Raw genomic sequence first — 25,000 nt, 5'->3', positions numbered from 1 at the left:
CGATTAATGCCCTGTGGTTTTACGCGGTGTTGTACAAAAACAATTGAATGGCCGGTATTTTAAGCGATCCTAATCTCAGCGATTTCGAGTCAGCACACAGACGCCATTATGCTTCCTAGTTGAAGTGTTTTTATTCGCCAATCGTATATTTCGGATAGCTCTCGTAATTCCTTCTATAACTTCCAACAGGAGTACGCAGTCGGCCTAAGATGTTGCTCTTATTACCTCCACAAAAACAACACTTAAGATAAAATCGAAGGGTGGAGCAGTGCAAGAGTAAGGCCGTTATTGGGTTCTTAGCGAGTGAGGTACAAATATTGCTTGAATCTAGCCACCGTAAATCCAAGGACTTATTTGATCATTTTTTCTAGTTTATATTAAATCCGATTTTGTCGTTTTCCAGTGAGCTAGTCTTTGGGTCCGCAGACTTAAAGCGATTTACCACAACGGATTATATGGTTGGACAAACATCATTAAATTAACCCGTTACATTTAAATTTTAGCCCCAGGAGACAAAACCCAAGAGACGTCCACGTGTTTTCTGGATTTGTTATCTTGACGAAACATGGACAAGCACTCGCCACTTTATCGCAAATTCTAGAAGAAAATTTCTTTCCATTTTTCGGACCAACACAAGAGAAAGTTACGTCAATAAAGTAGTCTGTTACGACGCGGAACCGCTTTTTCGGTTTGTATTGCACCTCGCCTTTCCTTTTCAGGCGGTAAATTAGTAAAACGTAACTGAAGTACTCGGAAAGGGAAAATACTTCACTGAGGACCTGTCACAGACGAAAAAATTCCTTCGATACCGAACCAACACTGAACTATAGTGTGGTGATCACTGTTCCTTTTTATTTATTTGGTTTGCGAGAGTGGCAAGACTGTGGTGATCAATGGATCAAGAGAAAAGCTGAACCTAGCAGTAAATAAATGAAGAGTTGCAGATTAAACTGCTCAAATGCGATATATCAAAGAAAAATGCGTGCAACAGCGCATTATGTAATGTTACTGGACTACAAGTTGCACGATTCCTTGCTCAAATCGTCTTAATTAAGCGTAACTTCAGCCGGTGGCGGCGAGTCTGAAAAATCACGCCCTAAAATAACAACAAGCTTAGCTCCTCTCACGAGCTCGTGTCGAGAACTCAATCAAAACATGTTTTAAGATAAGCGGATATATTATGAAACAAGATCAAGGTGGAAAAAAAATTTAGTTCTTACCGTATTGTCAGTTCGACCTCCTGTGTGTTATTGTTTATCTTCCAACCCAAAGAGCGAAGGCTTATTGTTACTTTGGATTATCGATCGAACGTACAAGGTTATAGAATGTTTGAATAAACGAGGCGATAGCCTGTCAACCAAAAACAATGATTAGCAAAACAATCGAGCTAATTGAGTCAACAATAAATATAATTCTATCTAAACACTGATAAATCGTATCCGCAATTGCATTAAACATCGTAAGCTATACCGCAAAAAATATGACCCTCACTAAACAGAACTTGTTAAAACTTCCTCAGACAACTGCTGGTGCTGGATAAATCACGTGTCTCCATGTGCCGGTCGACACTCACCGATGTCAATCATACGGAGTCACTGCCGTCAATTTATTAATCGAACGTAGTCAAACTCAGGGACGATATTAGGTTCAACAGAACAAATGCATCGAAGGGGGGTCTAAATAAGTTAATTCAACGAATGAACAATGAAAACAAATATTGTCGGTGGGTTAAATTGGAAGCTGTTTGTTTGCTGTTAACATAGCGTGAGCTGTTTGGTTGAGGCCGAGTCTATGTTATGACGTCTGAAGCGATATTCTCACGCTTTTGACTCAGACTGAAGCCCAAGAAAAGCTGTCATTTAAAACAACGATTAACATGGGAAACATTAAGCATCGCTTAAGAATAGATCTCTTGGCCTTATTAATCTTCGTGCCCCTATGTTTGGCGTCCGGAGACAAACGAATCGTCAGGCCAGTAGGAACGGAATATAAGCCAGTTCCTTCTAAACCCGGAGGTAAGTAAGAGCTCGTCAAACATTATGCGCTCGATTCTCTTCATTTTAAGATACTTTACTACATTCCAGAGAATATCTAGTAATCTGTTTCCCTTGAGTTCTCACATACTAAGCAAATTTAAGCAGCTTGTATATCCTCTCTTCAGTCGCAGCTTAGCCATGCATTGGATTTAATTTTCCTTAAAGACGACCGAACTCAACTGCTATCTAACCCCTACTGGGGAAAATTGTCTCGTTTGAACAAATAAAAAACACGTAATCTTCAGAAGGATACACACTAATAAACTGTGAGGCCTTGCATAAACGAACGCAATAGCGTAGTTTTAATTTCAACTGGAATTTTTTTTTATTTTTCCCCATTATTTTAGTCATAACTTACCATACATCAGCAAACATTTCGACCCTACCGCAAAATTCCACTTTATTGCTCGCATTCTTGCGATTCTTTTTCGCAATATACTGCAAACTGAAGACGCACTTTACGCCACAAGTATAATTTTAGCCTAATAAATAACACGTACCTTTGTGTACCTTAAAATAGCGTGAAAATGGAATTTCCACGACAATTACGCTGCGAAATCACTACGCAGACCACGAGTTCAGATACTGATCCACAACGTAAATTAAAGTGCTGTAAAATTCAGTAAGATATTAGCTTTCAAGGCTTGCGACTCAATAATGTTTCCAGTTTTATTCTTTCTCTCTCCTGACGCTAACGCCCGAGTCTATAGAAAGTAAAACCATGCGTCCGTCTCGTTCGTTGTTATTGTTAGCTCGAGACGAGCTATCGCTCGGAGTCCACTCATTTATAAGTTCAATCTAGTGCGGTAAAATTTTATCTCGTAGAGTATCCTTGCATGCGAAAAATTGTTCATCATTGAAAAAAAGAGGAGTTCCTTTAACACAGACTGAACCATGGGCCCCGACATCCTTCCCTCAACTAAAGTTTGGTGGGTAGAGTATTTTCATGAGGGCTGCGTGTGTTATGAAACCCCGAAGTGCAGACGCCCAGTTGCAAAAGAATGTTAATGAATTTTCAGTGTTTATTTCTATGATATTTACCGGGCACTGTCCTTGGTCGTGGGATAATCGAGGCCGGAGCGTTGTCCCCAAGTCACATGAAAAAGACTACCGTTAGTATTCTTATTGAATCTTATCTGCCCGGGCTGATTCTCTTTTAAATAGAGGACGAGGCCAGAGGGTAGGTTTGAACAGGAAGCAGCCGTTTAAGTGTCAAGTTCCGCAACATTTCAAGTCAAGAAGCACAGCACTGAAGTTTGTCTATAAGAAACCATTGCTCCATTACTGCTGAACACTCCACAGAGAAGAGCAAACAGGAGATCATGTAACTCGGAAATATTTTTCTTTTCATTCTTTATCTCTTGATAGGTTGTACCTTTGGTTTTCGCCATTATGAACTGGGTGGCAGCTGGCATCCTGAGATTATTCCTTTTGGAGTCATGTTCTGTGTGATCTGTACCTGTAATAAGGTAAGATATAAAAGTTATTTAACGGTCAGTCGTTAAAGGGGCCTTTTTGCCAACTTAACAAGAGAAATTGCACTCATAGAAAGCCTACTTTGCCGAGTGTGAGAAATGAGTTTAATGCGTCAACCACACCCTTTGATCCCTATTACAGTTGTGATCAACTCTCATTTTGCCTTGAAAAAAAAAAGGTCTTTACTAGTAAAGCCGAATGCTTAAAAATCATGAATTGTGAAAAATGTTTGTGATAAAAACAAAGTTTTAGCTTTTGAAGCGTTTAAATCGACCGCAAACAGAAATTTAAACCAAAAATGTAAAAGGAGCAGAATGAGAAAAAAATAGCTGAGCATAACTTTCACCAGATATTGTTTGCTTTTAAATGCTTTTCATAACGCATGATTTCATTTAAGAGATTGATGCAAATTGAGAGCTTAAACACAAGATCCTGAGTCAACGCATTGAATTATCGGCAAATTGCTTTAATTAAAACAGAATAGAGCCAGAACCCCCAGCGCGATCAACCCCGGACTAAGCAAAGTCTCTCTTCATACGGCAATCATTGTTGATATCAATTCACAACAAGACGTTTCATTGTTTGGAGCTATTTTTTAACCAATTAAAATTATCCAGTGTATACGCAAACTATATGGCTTTGTTTCACAGCAACAAAACACTTTGTAATCAATACGTTGAACCCCCACTGGACTTCTCAAAGCCATCTGTTTAGAGAGCATAGAAAAAGAAACTCTTGACGAGATAGGGCACATCTGGTAGGCAAGAGTATTTCTGTTGGCATATGATTCCTTCCTCAAATGTTTACAAAAAAATGGTAAATTATCTTTTTGTTGTAGTGACTGGCCTTTGAACTTTTTGAGTTTTAAATACCCGTATTCGGCAAAGAAAAAGAACGTTACCACACGCAAAGCGACTTGAGAGAAAGGACAAAATATCTTTGGAGGTCGACTTTTGCGAATAATTTTGCCCATTGTTGAATTGTCGCAAAGAATAAGTGAAGCTGACCGTTGTGTTGCAAATCTTCGACTCCCCGCATAAAAAAAGAGAAAGCAGAACAAGCAAAGCAATAATACATGAAATAAGTTGTATTTTAACCTTGCTTAAACGAATCAAACTGATAAAGTTCATTCTTTCTGAGATATGTGATCGACTTTGGGTGACTTCCAACAGGGTTACCCCTCTCGATGCGAATACCGAAGAGAAGTAATAAACATCCTGCTTATCTCAACACGTACAATTCGGTTATCAAATATAGCAATCGACTTCTCAATTAACGAAATTCGTTTGTTTGTTCTTTTCGACAGGTTTCGAACTCTGAAATAGCAGGAAAAGTATCATGTCGTAACACAAGAGACCGCTGTCCAACAACATCATGTGCTCGACCGAAAATTGAAGCAGGTCACTGCTGTGCATCGTGCCCTGATGGTACGGATGTTATGATTTGCACTGCCTATAATCATTTATTTGATTTCGATTTCTCCCACCTGATATCGATTCGTCATAGTTGTCTTAAGATCAATGTTACATCAAATGCCCCAGTGATTCCCAAACAGTCTTGTTCCACACTAATTCAATAATTAGTGGTCAATGCGTCTGACGTATTTTCCTGCTCCTTACGCCGTCTCGATGTATTTGGCTCTTGTTCTAATTTATAAAAAAAAAGAAAAAAAAATACAAAACAAAATAAAGCTCCAATTTTTACACTAAATTTGCTTTTACTTTTGTATTCAGAGTTCGTATCAGTTCTTATGACTCCTACTCTCTTCAGTTCCCGCCAAAATGGCATCGCTCGCGCACACTTCACTTTGGTGCATAACTCTCTTCACATGTCAATTCTCTATGAAGGGTAAGTTAAAAAGTCCTCGATGCCATAACACTCTCACTCGCACTCATTGCTTAACAGAAATATGGAAGCGTTGATCAAATGCCAAGGATTAGCTCAGAACATATTTTAAGTGATTAGAGCTGGTTGGAGGGCCGTTGTGAATAGTTTTCATTTCATATCCAATATAAAACGTTTTCTTTTAATGGAATAATTTGTTTTTATTCTTAGGCCAAGGAAGCTACGAGCAGCAGCAGTATTGGACGCAGAAGGTTCGCTGATTGAAGAAATAAACATCCAAAGGAAAGCTATAAATGGAAGCCAGGTAATTAAGAAACAAGCTAATTAATTTCTTCCATGTTTAATTAACGCCTTGAGTTTGTTCAGCGCTTGCTTTCATTGAGCCGCAAAGTGACGGGTCATTTCCTCAGCCAAACAGAGGCAAATTATTGCATTCCCTAATCTCCCGCGCTAAGCTATGGCTGCCTGTAATTTCTTCGTTCCATGATTTGTTTATTAATATTTCAGCGTGATTTGATTGTTTCATCTTTACAGATTTGCTTGGTATGGAATCACATGACCCCAAAACAAATCCAGTCTCTTAAACAGGAAAAACTTAGCTTCCTACTAAAGCTAAAACGGAAGAATACAGCTGGTCTCGTGGGAGATATCTCCATGTACAAAGCTTATTCAGAAGGTAAGCTCATCGCAGAAAATTATAAAGCAATATATATACCCTGGTTTGAGAAATAAGAGGTGTGTAGTTTTTTCAAAGCCCGGCGGTCGGCAAGACTCATTCTGTCGTCGGTTCCGGTTCAGTATTAACTGCCTGTCGTAGTTTTTGCCCTGTAATCAATATAAATATTTTGTTTATAAAATCATCGAACGTGGGAAGCTCCGTCATCTTGTTGAGATGCTCACTGATATTAAAAAAAACACTTTTAATTTGGGCACTCAAACCAGACACTCGTCTGCGTGGGAAACTTAAGTTGTATACTTCTTGTCGTCGGACAAAGCTTATTCATGGAATAAAGAAAGAACTTAAAACCAAAACAGATGGTAAAACATGATTCAAGTACACTCTGGGAAATCATACATGCACCTGATAGACGTGTCTCGTAATATCATGTACACTGACCATCATATTTTCCAAGACAGTTTTTTAAATAAAATTCAAAATTTAAAGCCTCTCTAAAGCTGCAACATCAGCTCTTCTCTTTAAACAATGGCACTTGTAAACCTTTCCCTTTCGAAAAAGGTCAGTTCGCGCATAAGCGGCTGGGATTTGAGATATTGTATACAGCCTGAGAAAGCGATTGCAATACTCACCAGCAGATTAGCGCGCTGTGATTTCACTTTCTTGACGTCATATTTTCTCGGATGATCCAATACTGATGACTTCATCGGCTCCTGTGTTGTCTGTCATGTTACGTCATGTCACTATTTTCTTGCTACGAATGCGTCCAATCCCCAGAACCGCTCTCAGAATCAACAAAACAAATACTGTCACTACAGACTCTAGACAAGTTGAGACAGCTTACATACGGTTTGAAACTTTTATACTTTGAAAAATATTCCCACCGTGGCTCTAAGTTAATCATTAAAAAAGTGAACTTTTTAAGGAGCCAAATTAGTCATTTCATCAAGGCACAGACAAACTCTCAGACAAACTCTCATATATCAGAGATGACAAGCCAATGGCACGATATACAAAGAATTTGCCTTGCACTTTTCGATTAGACGGAATTCATTTTCGGAAGCTGTCGCAAGTATCACTAGTAATTTTTATTATGTCACATCACTCTCTTTTCAGAGGCCTACGAGGCACTCTTGCAGTCCGAGGATCAAACATCCGGTGCTTTAGTTTCCTTTAACTTAGCAAGAAATGGAAGGGCGTTGAAGATACAGCTCTTGTATAATGGATCACACAACGTAGGTAAGTGTAGATGCAAGGAGGAGTCGGTTGGAGAGGCCATTGCCAAATGAGTGCATAGCACTGGCAGTCATTTGGAGAGGTCAGACACCCATCATTTGTTGAACACAATATTTCTTACTTAGCTTTAAAAGAAATTAAGTTCAAACTAAATTCGAATTAAAAACAGTGGAAAGAAAGATAACTCTACACTGCAAGTAGCATAGCTAATCTAGGCGTTGTAGAGATAAGATAAACATAAAATAAATAAAGAAATTTCATATAACTAGTGAAAAATAAAACAAAAAAACCAAGGCGACACACCATAACACCAACTCGGTGCATTCTCGACCCCAGAGCTCTTCTTTTGACTGAGGGAGAGAAGAGCTCTGGGGAACCCTGAAACATAGTGTCTTGTCATTGGTTTTCGTGAAGAACAATCAAAGGCGTCTCTAATTGGTTCATTCATGTTAGCACGAGGAGTGAGCAGCTTCAAATGGCCAATTTTTGGATATAAGAACCCTACGGCGGATGTTCTCGACATTGAGTTTCCCAGAGCCTTGGGTCGATCCGAGGCTCTGGTGACGAGAATGCAACCCGGTGTGGCCAACACATCACGCATGCGCACAACCATGTCACCCGGTCGATTCGCTGCCATGGACAGCTGTTTCAGAATTGCTGGGTCTCACCAGCATGGCGTAGCTATTATACCACGCAGGTGTTTTCGACACCTCCTCAAGTGGTAGCTCCACATAACACAAACGTGGTTTTCATATAACTAGGGTTATGTTGTAGTTAAGGAGGAAAGACAAGATGAAAAATTAGGATAAGATCAATGCATATAAAAGACGAAGAATGTATATAAATATTAGTAAATATTAAATAGGACAGTTTACTTCCGACTGGAGGATAATTTACCTGCAACATTATAGACATCAACCTAAACCCCGTCATGCCAATCTCGTACCCAGAGTCCTCGGGCTTTTTGGTTAGCGGGTGAGCGCCCGGAGAGACCCTGGGATAATGGACTCCCTTTTCCCAGAAAACGTGGGTTCCGGTCTTATTGCGCATGCTTGGATTTATCGGAAACAGAAAATAGAAACAGTAAACAGTAGAAATGGCGGGTTTAAAGTGTTCGAGAAACAAAGATTTTAGCCTTACACACCGTAAAAGTGTTTCAGCGTGCATTCCATCGTGCAGAATACCATCGTGCAAGCAACACGATCGACAAATTTTTGTGGAAACGACACCAATGTCCTCTTCTACTACAATTTATATTACCGTAATTCTGAATGGCTTCGGCAAGACCTTCTTCCACTGATTTCTCCCCAAAGAGACCGATGTAATGTTTTCCCAAGGTACTTTTAAAACTATAATCAGCTTTAAGCAGCGAGGGAAAATTCCCGTGCGGTATTGGACATAATTCAAACCCCGTCGTTTTATTATTTTTGTGATTTATATATTTCTGAGGTAGGAAAAACAAACAGCACTGAAAATAGTTTAGATTTTGAATCTCCCTCCAAATTCTGGGGACCGACTTCCTGTCGGACTGCCAATGTTATGCAAGCGACCAATCAAAGAAATAGTTTAAGTTCATTATACCAGAGTCTCTCCAGGCACTCACCCGCTGACCAAAAAACCCGAGGACTCTGGGTACGAGATTGCCCTCATGCACCAAAAACTTTTACAATGCTCGTTCCCGCGAAAATCAGTTGTCATGGCAGAAGCAGTTACGCGTGACATGGCCTCTTCTGATTGGTTAAAATTGGTGGACCTTTGTTTGTTTCGCTCGCAAAGTGTATCTGAAAATAAAATCCATTTGTGACTGTGCCGGTAGGAGGCCACAAAGTGATAGATCAACATTCTTATCTAATTCACTCTTGGTCTAAAGGTGTTTTTTCTGAAGGCATTTTTCAAATGTTGACGAAGAAAGAACTTCCGGGTGAAATTATAGTCATTGTAAAGACTGTTGTTGGTGTTATTCGCTTACGTTTCGACAACCTGAGTGGAAGTCGTCCCCAGAGTCAACTGATAACAACCAGGTTGATAATGCCTTTATTACACCATTCAGCGACACCACTCTGACGAGGACTTCCGTCGGCTCAGGTTGTCGAAACGTCAGTCAATGCTCAGTATCAGCAACGTTAACACTCGGCTTCTCAGGACACTAAACTCTCACCCGGACGATCTTATCAAGTTTTGAGACGACTCCCAGGTTCAAGCCAAAGGTCATATGGGCTTGAATCCAGTTAAAGATCCGTTTCTTTAATTAGTCAGCTACTAACATTGTTTACGCAAGCAGATGTTAATTCTCAATTCGTTAGCGTTTTTTTGTTCTCAATTCAAAGGCGCGGGGACGAAAGTAACGATCCAGTTTATAAGGAATCCTACCAACAATAAGGAGAAAAAAACGGTGAAAGTTGTCAGCGCAAGTGACGTCAAGAGAGAGGTACTTGATGATAGATTCGCCATTTTAAAGGGGAACATTTGTTTACTAAATTTGGTACATTAGCACAAACTCATCATTTTCTAATCGATAATTTTATTTTCCTAGAAATTCCTTGTGCACAATTAGTGCTTTTGCCACCAAAGAAGTTGTCAGTCGTAGATGACCACTATTTCGTTGATTATGACCCTGGCTTCTTTACTCTTTCATCTAGTTCGGCCTCTTTTATGGCAGTCTGCTCGTATAAAAAGAATTGATTAAAAATAAAACAGCCTTTTTTGTACCTTACAGTAATCTGTGCGGGGAATATGTAATGGCTTAATCTAACATTTTTCTTGCAGAACTCAAATTTTAAGGCATGGTGGTTGAACCCAGCTGAACATTCGCTTAAGTGGATGTCACGTGGTCATCTGAACATCACCGTGATTTTGAACACCGCTGATCAATTAACTCAACTTACGGGGCGCATAAGCATCAAGAGGACTTGCAACTGTGAGTTCCAGAATTCTGCAACACATTCATTCATTCATTCATTTATTCATTCACTAATTTACTCACTCACTCACTTATGGAACATTCAATGAGTCACTGAAGAAACTGAGCAATCATAGGACTACTTGATTAATCGATAAATCAATCAATCAATCAATCGTTAGCCAGGCAGCCAGTCACTGAATGTGCAAGTAATTTCTTTTCCTGTGTCGTTAACAATAATCTTGTTCATTCTTAGCCATTGTCTCTCAGTTGTCCGGTCGAGACGCGCCTAGACCCACAATGACGGGTGCTAGCGGTTATGCCTCATTTGAAATTGATAACAAGGGACAAGTCCATTACCAGGTATTACTGTTAGTAGAAGAGTAAAAGAAAACAAACAGCGGTTACAAACATTTTCATTTTATACTTGACGTTTCGTATGTTGCAGCATACATCATCAGAAGTGACGGTTAAAACTGTTACACAGAATTTTAAAAAACTAGAGCGAGGAACTGGTGAATAGTTAAAAAGTGTGATAACAAAATCGTAACTTCCGGTAGTCGATTCTTCCGGAAGAAAGAATCGAAGAAAGAATTTTATACATTTAAGGGTGCATCTCCTCGGATCTTACCTAGTCAGTGTGAAGCTAAGGGAAGGAAATATGGCATAATATCCCTGCTCCAAGTAAATTGTTTGCATCATTATTATTTGGAATTATTGCTCTTTTCTAAAAGCAAACAGTCAACTCGTATAACTTTGTATTTGTAGTTACTAGAAGACATTGGCTATAGTTTCATATGACCATACATCCACCAATTTCTTACATATCATTATGTGATGAAATTTTCTGCGATACTTTGGATTTTAATATTACTATTACCACAAAAGTTGACTTTCATGGAAAATCCATTCAGATACCATTTCATTATAGACTCAAATAATCGTTCCTTGAACAGGAAGTAAGTCTAATTTGCATGGAATCTCATTCCAGATATTTTTATCGGGTCTTATTAATCCGGTAGAAGAAATTACCCTGCAAGCAACAAGCAATCGACGCAATGTTAAACGAGTGGCAAGATTGCCGCTCACTGTGGATGAGCACGGACGAGCAAAGGTAAAAGTTTTAAAATGATTATTGCAGGGCGTCATAAAAGCGTTCCCCAGTTCATCGCTGTATTTGATTGCGCATGGCGCAGACACGAAGGGACACATCGTGTTGAATGTAAAAATTGGGTGTGCATCTTAATTGGTGAATTTCTGGGCATGAGTGCAATGACAAGGGTGCTTAATTGTCCGCGTAAGCAACAAGATTCCCGGCATTGTAAGAAGTTTGCCTGTTTATAGTTACTTAATTAAAGCAGAGAGATTTAGAACCTCGTAGGGATTTAGGGAAACGGAAAACACCTGGAAGGCTGGAATTCGCGTTTTTTCCAGTCCACGGTCAGTGTTTATGACAGCTATCGAGTGAAGTCTCAACTGGACAGAGAGAGAATTAATCTCCAAGTTGTGCATCCTCGTGGAGACAAGCAATGTTTGGCAAATGTGTGCGCGAGGCGCCAAAGAAATGTTTGACATTTGCAAGAGCCTATTTTGAGTTAATGATGACTAGCATGCAAATTGATCCAGGTTTCAGGTGTCTGGGAGAGACCATCGTTCCTAGAAACCTGCTGGTTATTCAATGGGAATATGTATCTCAATGTTCGAACCGAATTCAACAGCAATGGGGATATTCATGGTAAACTGAAACAGTTCCCGTACAACGGACATCATTTATCATATCATGGTAACTATGAAATCCTTTTCATTTGTTGTTTTTAATTTTCTTTGTTTTAGATGTCCTAGTGCGCAATTCTTGTACTGTAATCACAAACTGCAAAGGCCCTATTTATGCACACCAACAACAACTCCCCAATATTAAATTTTTATTGAGTCTGAAAAAAGACTTGTTTGACTAGCCGAATTTTAGCATTAAAAAAGCTAGCTGGATGTGGGATGACTGTGTTCCGTGGCTTCGGCAAGAAAATTGAGTTAATCGTTTAGGAGTTACTAGACTTTTCTGCAGATTAAAGGTGAAATCAACAAGGGAATCAATTATGAGCAACGAACTAGAAAATATATTACATAGTCCTATTGTAGCTTAGCGGCGGTTTGCGGAATGTAGGCAGCGTAAAGCCTAAAGCGTAAATTGGACCGTCTGCCTTTTTTTGAGGGCGACAATTTCCAATGAGCCTGGTTTTCTTTAACGATTAACCCTCAACAAAAAGAACACTGATTTATTTATTTACATGGTGCGTGCTTCAAGTGTTGACTGCTCTGTCCCCAGTTGTTGGAAGGGTAGATACATCGCTATCCACAGGATAACTCAATTGGTTTTGCTAGTGGTTATCCGCTGCATAGTTGTTTATCCGGTGGATAGCATTTTCCACCTTTCGAACACCGAGGCCTGATCTAATGATTTTAACTCTTGGGTAAGTTTCTTCTCTAATGGTAATCCCTTCTTCCTTCTTCCTTAGACCCGCCTGTACTTTTATCTGGTAACGAGGTAGTTCCACGGATCCAAACTGGAGCGGCCGGGCAGGCCTGGTTCTTATTGGACAAAAACTGTGCTTTGCATTATCATCTGATGCTTAGCGGTCTTGACCGTGGGCGTAGGAAATTGGTAACCGCAGAACTTCAAGGTTTCGCTGACTTTGGGGAGGTTCCTCAGCCTTACGATGAGCATGTGCACTTACTACGAGAGTTTGAAGGGGAAATGGTATGTAAAGATTGTTTCTAGAACTCCGGAAGGCTTGGCTAGCGTTGCAAGAAGGGAGCCAGCAAATGTTATTATGAATTGGTAAAAGTGGTTAAAATTGGGAAATTTTAATTAGAAATTCCTTAAAATTTTAAGGGGTAACCGGAAGTGTACCAAATGCGCTCTCTTTTGAAAAGTACCTTTACGAAACCGTCATGCAATTTGAAAGCTCGGCACTTACACGCAAATACCTTGATTTCTTCATGAAAACCGCGCACCAGAGGCTCAGTTGGTTGAGTAACGGGCTGTCACGCGGTAGGTCGTGAGTTCAACTCCGGTTGGACCAACACGTACTCATGGTCTTTAAATAACTGAGGAGAAAGTGCTGCCTTTGTAATTACATCCGCAAATGGTTAGACTTTCAAGTCTTCTTGGATAAGGACGATAAGCAGAGGTCCCGTCTCACAGCCCTTGTTCATTAACTCTGTGGGACGATAAAGATCCCACACACTATTCGAAAAGACTAGGGCAGAGAGTTCCCGGTGTTGGGGTCTTAGCTTTCCAGCATGTGGTCGGCTAGCGCTTGGCAGGATTAGCTTGAAGGGCTTCTCTGTGAATGAGACCACAATTTTGTATAACAGCCGGAAGCCAGGCTACTTAGCCAAGTGCTTGAGCCTCACTCAAACTCAAACTTTAAATCTAATAAAATATTTACCGTTTTAGCGCTGCTTGACTGATTTGATTGCCTATTATTTTCAGCTTTCAGGTATTGCTCGTAATCTCGAACCATATTTCTTACGGAATTTGATCGACGGTTTGGTTTATTTGCAAGTTAGCAGTGAGGAGGTCCCTCAGGGAGAGCTGAGGAGCCAGGTCTTGGTGAACGGCGATGTTTGTAATCGGCGGTTACCGCAGCCACACCACACTGCAGAAGCTGGAACCTGTTATGATGGAAATACAAAACATTACAATGGAACTAGCTGGACATCACCGGATGATAAATGTACATCTTGCCGGTGTCAGGTAAATAATAGAAACTTGCCAGCTCTTTTTCTAGAGCACTGACGTGAAAGAAAACTTTCAGCCCCTCGCACTGAGCCATGTATCTTCATTAAATTGAAGACAACTGCAACAATCGGCATGGCTATTCCGGGGTTGGGGGGGGGGGGGGGGGTAGGGTGTGAGGAGGTAAAGGGTGAGGGGTACGACAAGGGGGTGAGGGGTAGGGGGGGGGGTTCGGGGGTGAAGGGTACCATAGCTGAAACAACCCAAACCTTTACAAAAATGCTAACCTTAGGACTAAACATTATCTGAAGCACAGTGTTTAGGCCTAAGGTTAGCATTTTTGTAAAGGTTTGGGTTGTTTCACCTATGGTACCCTTCACTCCCTACCCCGACCCCCTACCCCTCACCCCATACTCCTCACCTCCGGAATAGTCATGCCGGCCACAATAATCATTATTTATCATCTTTCAATCCGTGATTATTGATTTTTAATCAAATTGAAACAAGATGCGAATTCTAAGCCAGTAATAATTTGACCAAATATAAACAGAGAGAATTTCTTCGAACTTGTCTAAGATTTTGGGGATGTTGAAGGGATAACGGGAAGCCCAAGTAAACGTACATTCTTCTAGTTACAATTTAACTCGAATCTTCACTACAAACCACTTCTTCAATCATAAAAAATGGTCTTGTTACAAAATAGATGCCAGGCATGGAAAGAGCGTGATGAAATTAGTAAGAATACCAATTTTAAGGCCACTATCATTGAGGTGAGAGATTTTACCGTGATTTAAATGCTTAAACATTAACAGAGATTTATATGAAAATAAAACAGTTGCTGGATGGCAAGCTTTGCCATCCAGCACACAATCTTTTACATTTTTTAAACTTTCAAAGCGCTCTAAAATGTGGCCTCAAAATTGACATCCTTGCTAATTTCATCTCGCTCTTTCCATTTCTGGGATCTATCCTGTACCAAGACCACTTTTTATGATTGACAAGGTCACGTGACATGCACATGCAAAGAGCCTATTATCACCCTTGTGATAATCTGATTTGTTCAGAGCTTTTTACCCCTTACATGAGCTTAGCTCAAGGTTCTTTAAAGGTCCATTTTTATATTTTATTTTTTCAATCATTTAGGATGAAGAAATCACTTGTTCTGAGATAAAATGTCAGCGATTAAACTGCACTGAAGCGCCAATCGTAGTTCCTCATTTATGCTGCCCAGTTTGTCCAGGTAACGGAAAACAAATTGTTTATTTTCCTTTGATAAACGCATTCCTAAAAGTACTATGGGTTCTAAAGTAGTTTCAGCGAAGAGCCACAGGATTGAAACCACAACAAAGACACAGACATTCAAATGAGCCAATCATAACACGAGGCAAATTAACTGAATGCAGCCAACACTGAGCGCGCGAAAAATCACATTAAATGAACGTAGCACGAGATTTTTAAACCAATCAGAAGCCCGTCATCAAGCGTTAGGATGCTAGACCGAAATGAGAAAATACAAAATACCCTCCGGAGATTTATTACAACTCTCATGCGACGTTCATCATTCTTATGTTTTCTTTTTTGGGGTGCAGGGATGGCGCAGTGGTGACGGCACTCGCCTCCCACCAATGTGGCCCGGGTTCGATTCACAGACTCGACGTCATATGTGGGTTGAGTTTGTTGGTTCTCTACTCTGCAAAAAGAGGTTTTTCTCCGGGTGCTTCGGTTTTCCCCTCTCCTCAAAAAACAATATTTGACTTGATTTGCGTTTATTGTTAATTTCAGTTTTCAGTGTCCCAAATTAGTGCTCTAGCGCTAGAACAACTAGACATTTAAATAAAGTTCCTTTCCTTTCAGATTTGGAAAGCAATGTTGTTACGTATTACGAAAAGAAGAATCGGCCGGCAATAGATGGCTGCTACGTAAAAAGAGACCGGAAAGTTTACAGATCAGGCGCTGTTTGGCATCCATATGTGCAACCATTTGGTTACATGAGATGTCATGCATGCACATGCCTGGTAAGCGGTTATATTCTTCACAGAAAGCGCACTCACGGTACCATTCTCTTTTTCAAAGCAGAGATTGGAGTACGATTAGGACAACGAGGACGTATGGGTTTTCTGTTCTGAGCACGCGCAGTAAAAAGAATTAGAAATTAGCATAAAACCAGTATTTGCACCGACATATGCAACTGTTTGGTCAGATGAGAAGCAGTTACATGCCTCATACCAACCGCGCGCATGATAATCGGGTTAGCATTTGCTAGGGTTAGGGATATGTGTGGACGGAGCCTCACTCAAATCTTAATTTTCCCGTTAACGTCATGGAAAGCGGTCGTGTTGCTTTCTTTTTTTGGCCTTCGATAAGAGGTCCTATCTGATAAACTGACAATGTATGTCACTCACAGACAATGACGTAGATGCAAAGGAAAATCGAAATAGGAGACCCGTGTGCAAAACAGTTTCCTTTCTTTTGCAACCCTTGCGTCTTCCGATGGCGTTTTCATTTGTTACAAGAGCTATACAATTTGAAAAGAACTGATGGAAACAAAAAAGCTCGCCTAAACCCAAAACACAGCATTGCACATGTGCACATTCCCCGTGCTTTTTGTGAGTATCTTTGCACTTGTTTCCATGTTTTGATTTACCTTTGTGTCACCCTGCGGAGGAAAGAAAACTCTGCCAGCCGCCTCGACTTTCTATGATTTGCCGCTCATCCAAAGAAATGGATGAGTCAGTCCAGTTTCCACTTGTCAAACCTGTTTTTTTTTATTCGTGCGCATGATCAGTCGCCATGCGTCATTAATATTTGTTTAAATTTGCAACAGCATGACAATTTTTAACTGTCTAAATCCCCATGAGTATTTCCTCCGTATGTCGGTTACAGAAACTAGTTTGCCAGAATTGAGAAACCTGTAAATTTTTTTCAGTAAAAATTGACATGGCAATTTAAGAACCAGAACTATCTTGAGTACCCACAGGAACCCATGACCCGGAGCCTACAACTCTAATGTGTTCGTGTAACGGCGTTTTCAAAGACAGATTTATTTTTAGATTGAATTTCTCGAGACTCCCACTGGAACCCGATGACCAATTACAAGATATTAAGCTGACGCCATTGGGTCACCGAACCGGAACTGCCTTTGTTTTTTGACCTAATTCGCGGGAAGGGCTAGTCTAAAAATAAACCTACTTGTGAAAACGCCGTTTCACAGACGCTGTATAGAAGTTGCACGCTCCAGATGGGCTCCTGGTTTCCAAGGAAATGATTCCTTTGTTTGTCGTGTGTTTGCCAGAGTTATTCGAAAATATCCCAGCTGTTTGTTCACTAGTCACGCGTGACTGACTCCCGAATACGTTTGAATTTTTAACGCATGTTCAACACGAAATGTCGAGGCGGCTGGCAGAGTCTACTTTCCTCTTCCCGACTTATCTAGGAAGATCGAAAGAGATTCTTCTTGCAGGGTACCTTTGTGTCTGAGGGTGACTGAAAAAAATCCTCTCTAAGCTTATAACTGATGTACGGTATCACAATGCTAACTCTTTTTGTTTTCTCTTTGACCACAGGAAGACACCAAGAACATATCCTGTCGAAAAGTAAAATGCCCAAACCTCAATTGTAGAAATCCCATGAAACTGCGCATGACAGATTGTTGTATGCGATGTCCTGGTGAGTTTGATTATGGCAAGAAAAAATGAGGGGACAGAGAGGGAGGTTCAAGGCGTTGGCCGGGATATGTTATGTCCACGAAAGTTATTTTTAGACGAGCGGAAGTCTTTGTTCTAGCGGAAGTCTGTCTTCTGAGACGTCCGCATGCAGTCTTGCCTCGCTCTCAGGTTCTTAGTGAAAAGAGAAAATGATGGCGCACGTGGAAGGCTGATGAATATATATTTTCTTTCAAACATCGGACCGAGGTTGGCCTGCATGCGGACGTCTCGGAAGACTTCCGCTCGTCTAAAAATAACTTTCGTGGACATGACATATCCCGAGGGCTGGACCAGGAGCCTCCTTCTCTGTCCCCTCATTTTCTCTTGATTATGGTAGCGAACAACAGCCCTATATTTCTATCACGGCGTTTTTATAGACCGATTTATTTTTAGATTGAATTTAACGCTAATGAGACTCCCGCGGCTGCAGGAGCACGATGACCAATTACAAGAAACTAACTTGACGTCATAGTGTCACTGAAAAGGTAGTCTAAAAATAGATAGGTCTGTAAAAATGTCGTGACATTAGTATGAGAGTTGTTCGCTCCAAGTCATGGGCTCCTGGCTTGCATTGAATATGATAAACGCACAGTGCCCATTTCAGTGCAATAAGCGCGGGCATAGTAACGTAAATGTTTTAACCATTTGAATAGAGTCGCAATTTGACGGGTAAAACACAGTAAAATATAAATATCTCTTTTGGATGAATGAGCTTAAATACTACGGAATACCGGAAATATGTTGTTTAAAATGGATGTGTCACAAGGAGCATCTGATCGAATATGTCACTGAATTTATTAACTTTTAATAGCTAGGATTTTTCTTTCTGGAAATGATGTAACAGACTACCCCTTGAAATTTTTCTCTTTCTGCCTTAGATAACGAAGACGGCAAATCAGGAAATATTAAAGACAAGAAAAGTAGTAAAAAAGGTAGGACTTTTTTCGTGTTATACTTCTATAGTCTAATAAGATGTATAAACGTTACGAGAATGATAGCCAATAGAAACTCGATATTCAGGTCACATGTTCAGCAGGTAAATTCCCATACAATAGGCCATTTCCGAGTTGCTGTTTGTCTCGGTTTCGAAGTGAGTCTTTGTGCTCCACTTTTGTAAGGGAAATGAGTTTGATTTGCATAAGAATACGCAACTCATTTCAATTTGAATGGTTGTGCACCAGGACTCGCTTTAAAACTGAGGCATGCAGCAACTCGGAAATGGGCTATTCATCAAATTAATGTCACCCTTTTAGCGTGCTGTGCCAAACTAGTAGGATAAGGATTTTGTAGTTTTAGGTGACGATAGGTAATTAAAGTACAACATCACACATTTGTTTGACAAATGAGTTGCAATATTTTAAAGAGACAGGTGTGAGATTAACAATAGGGAGCTTAAGCACGCGCGTTTTTGAGACGAGGACGGCAACCGGAAGTGAGCTGTATTCTCTTTTAACTCGTCTTCACACAACCACATTTATTTTTCAAAGTATCTTTTCTCCCTTAGAGATGATTAGTATAAAAATCTGGGAGATACCACTGTCCTGGCACGCGAAATGTTGTCTTCCGGCGTCCGTCCGTGTCTCAAAAGCACGCTTGCTTAAGCTCCCTAATGACTTGCCAACACGCTGGAGATCTCCCGTTCCTAATGTACCTATTGTACAGTTCATCAGCGAACACGGATGATAATTTGTACACTAAGAGGTGAACGTATAATTTAGAGAAGAAGATAAATAGGATACAAAAAGTACTGACCTCTGGGAATAATACTATTTATTATCTGGCAAGCAAGTCTCAGGCTAAACAGAGCACTCTCATTGGCTGGTTTTCCGTCGGGATTTTACAATACGGACCATTACCATGGAAACGGTCCGTTTCCCCATTTTTCTCTCTCCCGAGAAAATTAAGTCGAGCGAAACACAAGAAGTTTTAATAAAGCGGAATTTAATTTTTTCATCACAACAGTACAATTATAGCAAGCGGAATTTACATGCAAAAGGCTACCGTTCAAAGTTCGCTGATGGAAACGATGCCATATAGACCGTATTCATCAATGGCGGCTAAGTAATTATTTTTTTGTCTTTTTATTTTTTGCTAATCATCCTAACTAGCCTCGTAAACACGAGCAAAATTCAAAATAATTTTTGTTCCAAAGTGAGACTAGTGAGGGTGATTAGCACAAAGACAAAAGAATAATAATTTCTCGACCGCCATTTACGAATACGGTCTATAATAAACAACTAACAAACCTCACTTGCTCAGGACCGTACTCAGTGGGGATTATTGGCCCTCGGTCGGTCTGCGCTAGTTCCGCACTGCCACGACCTCGGGCCAATATTGGCCAGTACAGCTATCGCACTCAGTTAGTAAGGGGCTAAAAGTTAAAATTGCGTGGAAGACATATTCAGAGATACTATTAGCCTAAGAAAATGGGTCTTTTAAAATTGTGGTTGTCTTTCCTTATCATTCTGTAGGCTGTTCTTTCAGCGGTAGCAAGTTCAAAGACGGTCAAACATGGCAGCCATATTTTCCGCTATTCGGACTGTCCAGATGCATAACATGTAATTGCAAGGTGAGATTGAATTTTTCCAAATTTCCATTAAGACAACACCAACAGTCTTCGTTTCGAGCATGAAATTGGGCAGCAATCAAATTTGAACATTTTTCTTTGACTTTTGTGGAGAAAAAAGATTCCAATTATTCCTTGAAAACAGCGAACTCGAACGAAATAGATAGAGCGACTTTCGTATGACCTTGAAAAAGTGTTCGCAATTTGTTTCATGTTTGGCAAGATTAAAACAAAACTTCTCCTTATTCCCGCCAAGATGGACAGTAGACAGTTCAATTGCCCAATTACATTACTGCATTTCAAATGACGTCAAAGCAAAACTTTCCAGAAAGTTCCATTGGGAGATGACGTTGCTTGCATCCGCGTTCGCTAAGCCAATGAAAATTCGCGCTAGTTCTTGTTCGATAAGCATGTTTTGCACTTTTGGTTACGTTCTGTTTTTACGTTTCTTTGTCAAGGTCATATGAAAGTCGCTCTATAGCAATGAATCTTCGTCCAAACTCCCCACGCGCGCCACACTTGGTTTTTCCTAAATATTGTCATCAAATGGATCTTGTCAGTATATACGTCATTCTTGTGAGAAGAATAAATACCAATTTTAGCCCAATTAGAACCATGAAAGTTCAAAATTACCAGTCACCAAAGTAACATCATTTTCTGCCGGCATGAACTATGTTTTTCCTGCTAGGATGGTATAACCAGCTGTAGACGTACGGTATGCCCCAAAGGATATTGTCAGAACTCTATTGACAGCGACATGAAAAGCTGCTGTATTCCTTGTCCGGGTAAGTAGACTATTGCTTTATTGTCTAAACGCTTTTGTTTTTGTTGTCTGTGTTATGGCTGCGGTCTTTACGGCTTCTGTTTTATAGCAGCGATCAAAACAGGCGTAAAAAGGACTTGAAAATAAAAGTGACAAAATTCTGCCATTCAGGGGTCAACTCTTGCTTGCATTTCTTCGCTTGGTGACCTTGTTATATGACTATTGTTGCTCCGTGAGCGGGCAAGATGAACCAAATTCCGCGCTGTGATTGGCTATCCGAGCGGGCAAGATTGAGCTATCTTGCCCGCTCCGGATTTCTTGCTAAGGTCCAGCAAGATCAAAGATCATTTTTTGGTGTTTTATCCCATTTAATAAATCCTTTATTTACCAAGCTTGTTCGGTCAAGGTGGCTGGATGTTGGACTCCTTTTTTCGTGTTTATGGACCTCGACATAAACACGCCAAGAAAAGAACTTGGTCAATATTCCGCCATCTTGACCTAACTCTTGGTCAATAACTCATATATTCTCAGCCAATCACAGATAGGAGCAAAACCAACTGTGACTTGTCCCCAGATCGCACTCCTCTCACGGACGCTTGGCACCGACTAAATGTTTTTCCCTTTACGTTATTTGCCCTTGTCACACGGCGGCCATATTGTCCCGGGAGACCAAAAAAGCTTTGTTTTACCACGCCAAGCCTCGCAGTGGAAACTATGGGGGTGAGGCTTGGCGTGGTAAAACAAAGCTTTTTTGGTCTCCCGGGACAATATGGCCGCTGTGTGACAATGGCGAATGATTGAGACTGCGTGCGTTGTCATTGGCCAAATTAAGTAATGGTCCGGCTAAGAAGCAGGCAGAAAAACAATAGCCCTCGGCAATAGGGTCAATAATTTTGTGGTGCTAATTGGCGCATAGAGCAAAAGCCAAATTTCACCAAGAGACAGATAATAGGGGTAGGGAAAAGACAAGGCCTAAAAATGAAGTTTTTTTAAAATTTGTTCTTAGTTTTTTCGGGTTTTTTTGGTATTAGCCAATGAGATGAGCCAATTTAAATGGAATTAACAATTAACTGTTCGCACCTTTTTAATGAGTTTTGCCGTACTCCTGCCTACCTTTTAGCTGGTCCATTACTTAATTTCTTAGACTTTGGTTGGCGTCATTCAAATAGAACCCTCTTCCTGAAACAAGGAGTACTGGAATCTTAAAAGGAACGATTTTGGGACGATCATTCGATGGGCAGAACATATGTGCATTAAAAAAAGATCCTTTGCCTGTAATTCATTCTCGCTCCCAGAGCCCGCTTTTCTTTTGGTCAGCGCCAAATAACCCTTCCAAGAACACGGACTTTGGCCACATCCAAAAACACGCGCAGTCACGGTAATGGTATAGTAGGGAGTTTAAGGGCCCTCAGACTTATTTTTCGCGCGTTGCTAAGGAAGGGAAATGTTACTTCCGGTGACTGACGTCATCATATCCTGAGCTAACAAGAAAACCCACTCACAAGCAAAAATCACCGCACAAACTGTTGTTTCCATCGAAGGTCTTCCTCCCCCTTCTTCGCGCTCGTTCTCTGATCAACTGCGCATGCGTTTACGAAACAAATTCCGGTTTGAGAAAAAGATAACGTCACCTCAAAATATAACTTAGGATTATCGTAAGTTTCTCGCGGTTTGGCCATCTCGTTCGCGTCGTCATGTATAATGTGGGCCAAGTATCCTAAAAATAAATTGGTACGAGCGGTTTCAGAGCAAAATAGAGAATGAAAGATTCACATTTGAACGCTTGCGTTGTCGTCAAAATGTCAACTTTAGTGATTTCACGTCGATGGTGTGAAGAGCAACGCACGCGGATTATGTGCTAAAATGCGTGCGGCACGTGCAGCACGATTATTCTCCTCTTTTAACCAATCATATTGTTGTTTCCTGGCATCTTCGTTGTCGACCGCGTCGTAGAGCTTAAGGCCATGTTACACGAAACAATTTTTCTTGCAACTCGCAACGCAACGATGACGAATAAAAAACCTTTCAAGTTGCAGAGGGTATGTTACACGTTGGCAACTTCTTTCGCAACTTGCAACGCGTACAATAACAAACAAGATGACGGACGCGCGAAGTCGCCGAAAGATGAGCTCTGATTGACCCATTCTGACAAAATTGCGTTGCGAGTTGCAGAGGGGATGTCACACGCAACGTTGCGAAAAGTAGGGGGTCGTTCTACTTTTCAAGAAACTCGCAACGCAACAATTGCAGTTGCAAAATGGGGTGTTACACGTGAATTTTTTCTCGCAACTTGCAACGCAACGTTTGTTGCGACGCGAGTTGCAAGAAAAATTGCGTCGTGTACCATGGCCTTTAAAGTAGGGAGCTTAAGATCTACGACGACGACGTCGACGAAAACGCCTCAAAACAACGATATCATTGGTTAAAAGAGCATAAATAGTCGTGCTGCACGTGCGGCACGGATTTTAGCTCATATTTTTGCGGTTCTCTGCATGACAACGACGTGAAATCGCTAAATTTTAGATTTTGACGACAACGTGGGCATGTAACAGAGAATCTTTCATTCTTTATTTTCAGTCTGAAACCGCTCGTACCAATTTATTTTTAGGATACTTCGCGCACATTGTGCGACGTGAACGAGATGGAATAATCGCCAAAGACTTATACCGAAGCAAAGTTCTATTTTGAGGAGACGTTTTCGTCGACGTCGCCGTCGTAGATCTTAAGCTCCCTAGTACTATTCCCTAATGTTGTATTGACAATCGTTATTGTTTCGAATTTCTGAGAATGCGCAGAAGATTGCGGAAGTTCGTGATTCGCAGACTTTGTGCTTTGGCTGAGGCCAGAGTCCGTGTTCTTGGTGCTGGCAAAAAGAAAAGTGGATTATGTCTACTAGAATGGCTGTAATTATGTTATTTTAACCCTTCGCATTTTGTGTTTTCAGGATCATAACCTACAGTTTTTCACACAGCAAAGAATGAAAGATGTTTACCAGCCCTGGTGATTGACCTACAACCGCAGGAGTATTCGAGCAAACGTTCTCACAAAAAAGAACATACAGAAAGTGACACTACATTTAATCGTCTTTGACCTAACAGTTGCAAAAACCCGATCATAGTTCTTTTTCATTTGTCATGCTCGTCTCTTTTGAAGTAAGTCTTATTGGTTCGTAAAAAGATTTGCTGCGCCTATCGAAAACACGCTGAACCTGTTTCATCGTGAGGCATGAGAGACAAGTGAGCTGATTAAGAAAAAAAAAACTGTCAATAGGTAGATAAACTTCATCACTTATTTATTGAAATCATATGCAATTTGACCACAAGCCTGATAAGTTTTGTACATGAGCTGCAACCTGAATCTGGGCTTATGCCTAGTTTACTAAGCATTAAACGTCTCATCTATCGGCGGAGCTCATGCCCTGGAGTCGACAACTCCCATACCCCCTAGGGTCATCGTTTCCTGACACCGTCAAAAGAAGAATAGCTTTCCCGCCAAATTTTTCCTTTTCGCCAATCAACGCACAATTCCTCCGTTTGCATCACGTAATGCAAAGAGGGTCAGCAGTTGCTTGTTTCCAGCCATGAACTCCACCTATCGGTAGGTCATTTCTAAGCTCTTTCAAAAGCGAGTCGGAGAGCGAAGTTTTAAGTGGTTAATATGGTCTCCAGAAAAAAAAAAAGAAACTGATTTGCCATTTCAACAATTCGCTTTCCAAAGGAAGGCCAAATAAGTAAAAACAGGAATGACTTGTTCTTTCCGCTGGGAGGCATGGACAAACGTTGTAGTGAGACCGCACACATTGGATATAAATAATGATTATTTTTTGGTGAATTTTTCTTCAAATTTGCTTTGTACATAACGGCACGATAGTTTAATATAAACGAACATAAAAACAGTCTTTTGTACCACTAAATTATCGACTGTAAGTAAGAATGATATTTTGACGACGATAACTTATTCCGCTGCGCTTTAGACCTTTATTACATGCTGGAAAAGGTGGCGATCAATTGCCGTTAAGAAAAATCCCTAGTTGTGTTGCATAACGGTAAACGAATCTACA

General features: G+C 40.6%; 2 protein-coding genes across 5 annotated transcripts in view; one reads left to right on the top strand and one right to left on the bottom strand.

The window, feature by feature from the left end:
• Positions 1 to 24,846, top strand: part of LOC137975063 (chordin-like) — a 29,762-nt gene extending 4,916 nt beyond the window's left edge. Inside the window, exons 1-21 of one of the 3 annotated variants that reach the window (XM_068822109.1) lie at positions 1,641 to 2,015; positions 3,405 to 3,505; positions 4,819 to 4,939; positions 5,246 to 5,360; positions 5,568 to 5,661; positions 5,892 to 6,033; positions 7,150 to 7,272; positions 9,597 to 9,697; positions 10,036 to 10,186; positions 10,425 to 10,531; positions 11,160 to 11,282; positions 11,795 to 11,951; positions 12,682 to 12,923; positions 13,662 to 13,925; positions 15,051 to 15,147; positions 15,762 to 15,922; positions 17,471 to 17,573; positions 18,490 to 18,543; positions 20,083 to 20,180; positions 20,866 to 20,962; positions 23,885 to 24,846. In XM_068822109.1, coding sequence (XP_068678210.1) covers positions 1,877 to 2,015; positions 3,405 to 3,505; positions 4,819 to 4,939; positions 5,246 to 5,360; positions 5,568 to 5,661; positions 5,892 to 6,033; positions 7,150 to 7,272; positions 9,597 to 9,697; positions 10,036 to 10,186; positions 10,425 to 10,531; positions 11,160 to 11,282; positions 11,795 to 11,951; positions 12,682 to 12,923; positions 13,662 to 13,925; positions 15,051 to 15,147; positions 15,762 to 15,922; positions 17,471 to 17,573; positions 18,490 to 18,543; positions 20,083 to 20,180; positions 20,866 to 20,962; positions 23,885 to 23,892 — 2,598 coding nt within the window. In that variant the 5' untranslated portion in view covers positions 1,641 to 1,876 and the 3' untranslated portion in view covers positions 23,893 to 24,846. Of the gene's footprint in view, positions 1 to 1,640; positions 2,016 to 3,093; positions 3,217 to 3,404; positions 3,506 to 4,818; positions 4,940 to 5,245; positions 5,361 to 5,567; positions 5,662 to 5,891; positions 6,034 to 7,149; positions 7,273 to 9,596; positions 9,698 to 10,035; positions 10,187 to 10,424; positions 10,532 to 11,159; positions 11,283 to 11,794; positions 11,952 to 12,681; positions 12,924 to 13,661; positions 13,926 to 15,050; positions 15,148 to 15,761; positions 15,923 to 17,470; positions 17,574 to 18,489; positions 18,544 to 20,082; positions 20,181 to 20,865; positions 20,963 to 23,884 lie in introns of those variants that run through there. The other 2 variants (XM_068822111.1, XM_068822110.1) reach the window with 2 other exon arrangements.
• The window catches only part of LOC137975067 (protein RER1-like), a 13,969-nt gene continuing 13,184 nt past the window's right edge, over positions 24,216 to 25,000 (bottom strand). For both annotated transcript variants that reach the window (XM_068822115.1, XM_068822116.1), the window contains exon 7: positions 24,216 to 25,000. This exon is cut by the window's right edge and continues 2,511 nt beyond it. The gene's annotated coding sequence lies outside the window, so the exon portion shown is untranslated.

This window comes from Montipora foliosa, chromosome 11 (genome assembly GCF_036669935.1).
Source record: "Montipora foliosa isolate CH-2021 chromosome 11, ASM3666993v2, whole genome shotgun sequence".
Lineage (NCBI taxonomy): Eukaryota > Metazoa > Cnidaria > Anthozoa > Scleractinia > Acroporidae > Montipora > Montipora foliosa.
This window is presented reverse-complemented; position numbering and strand designations above follow the sequence as displayed.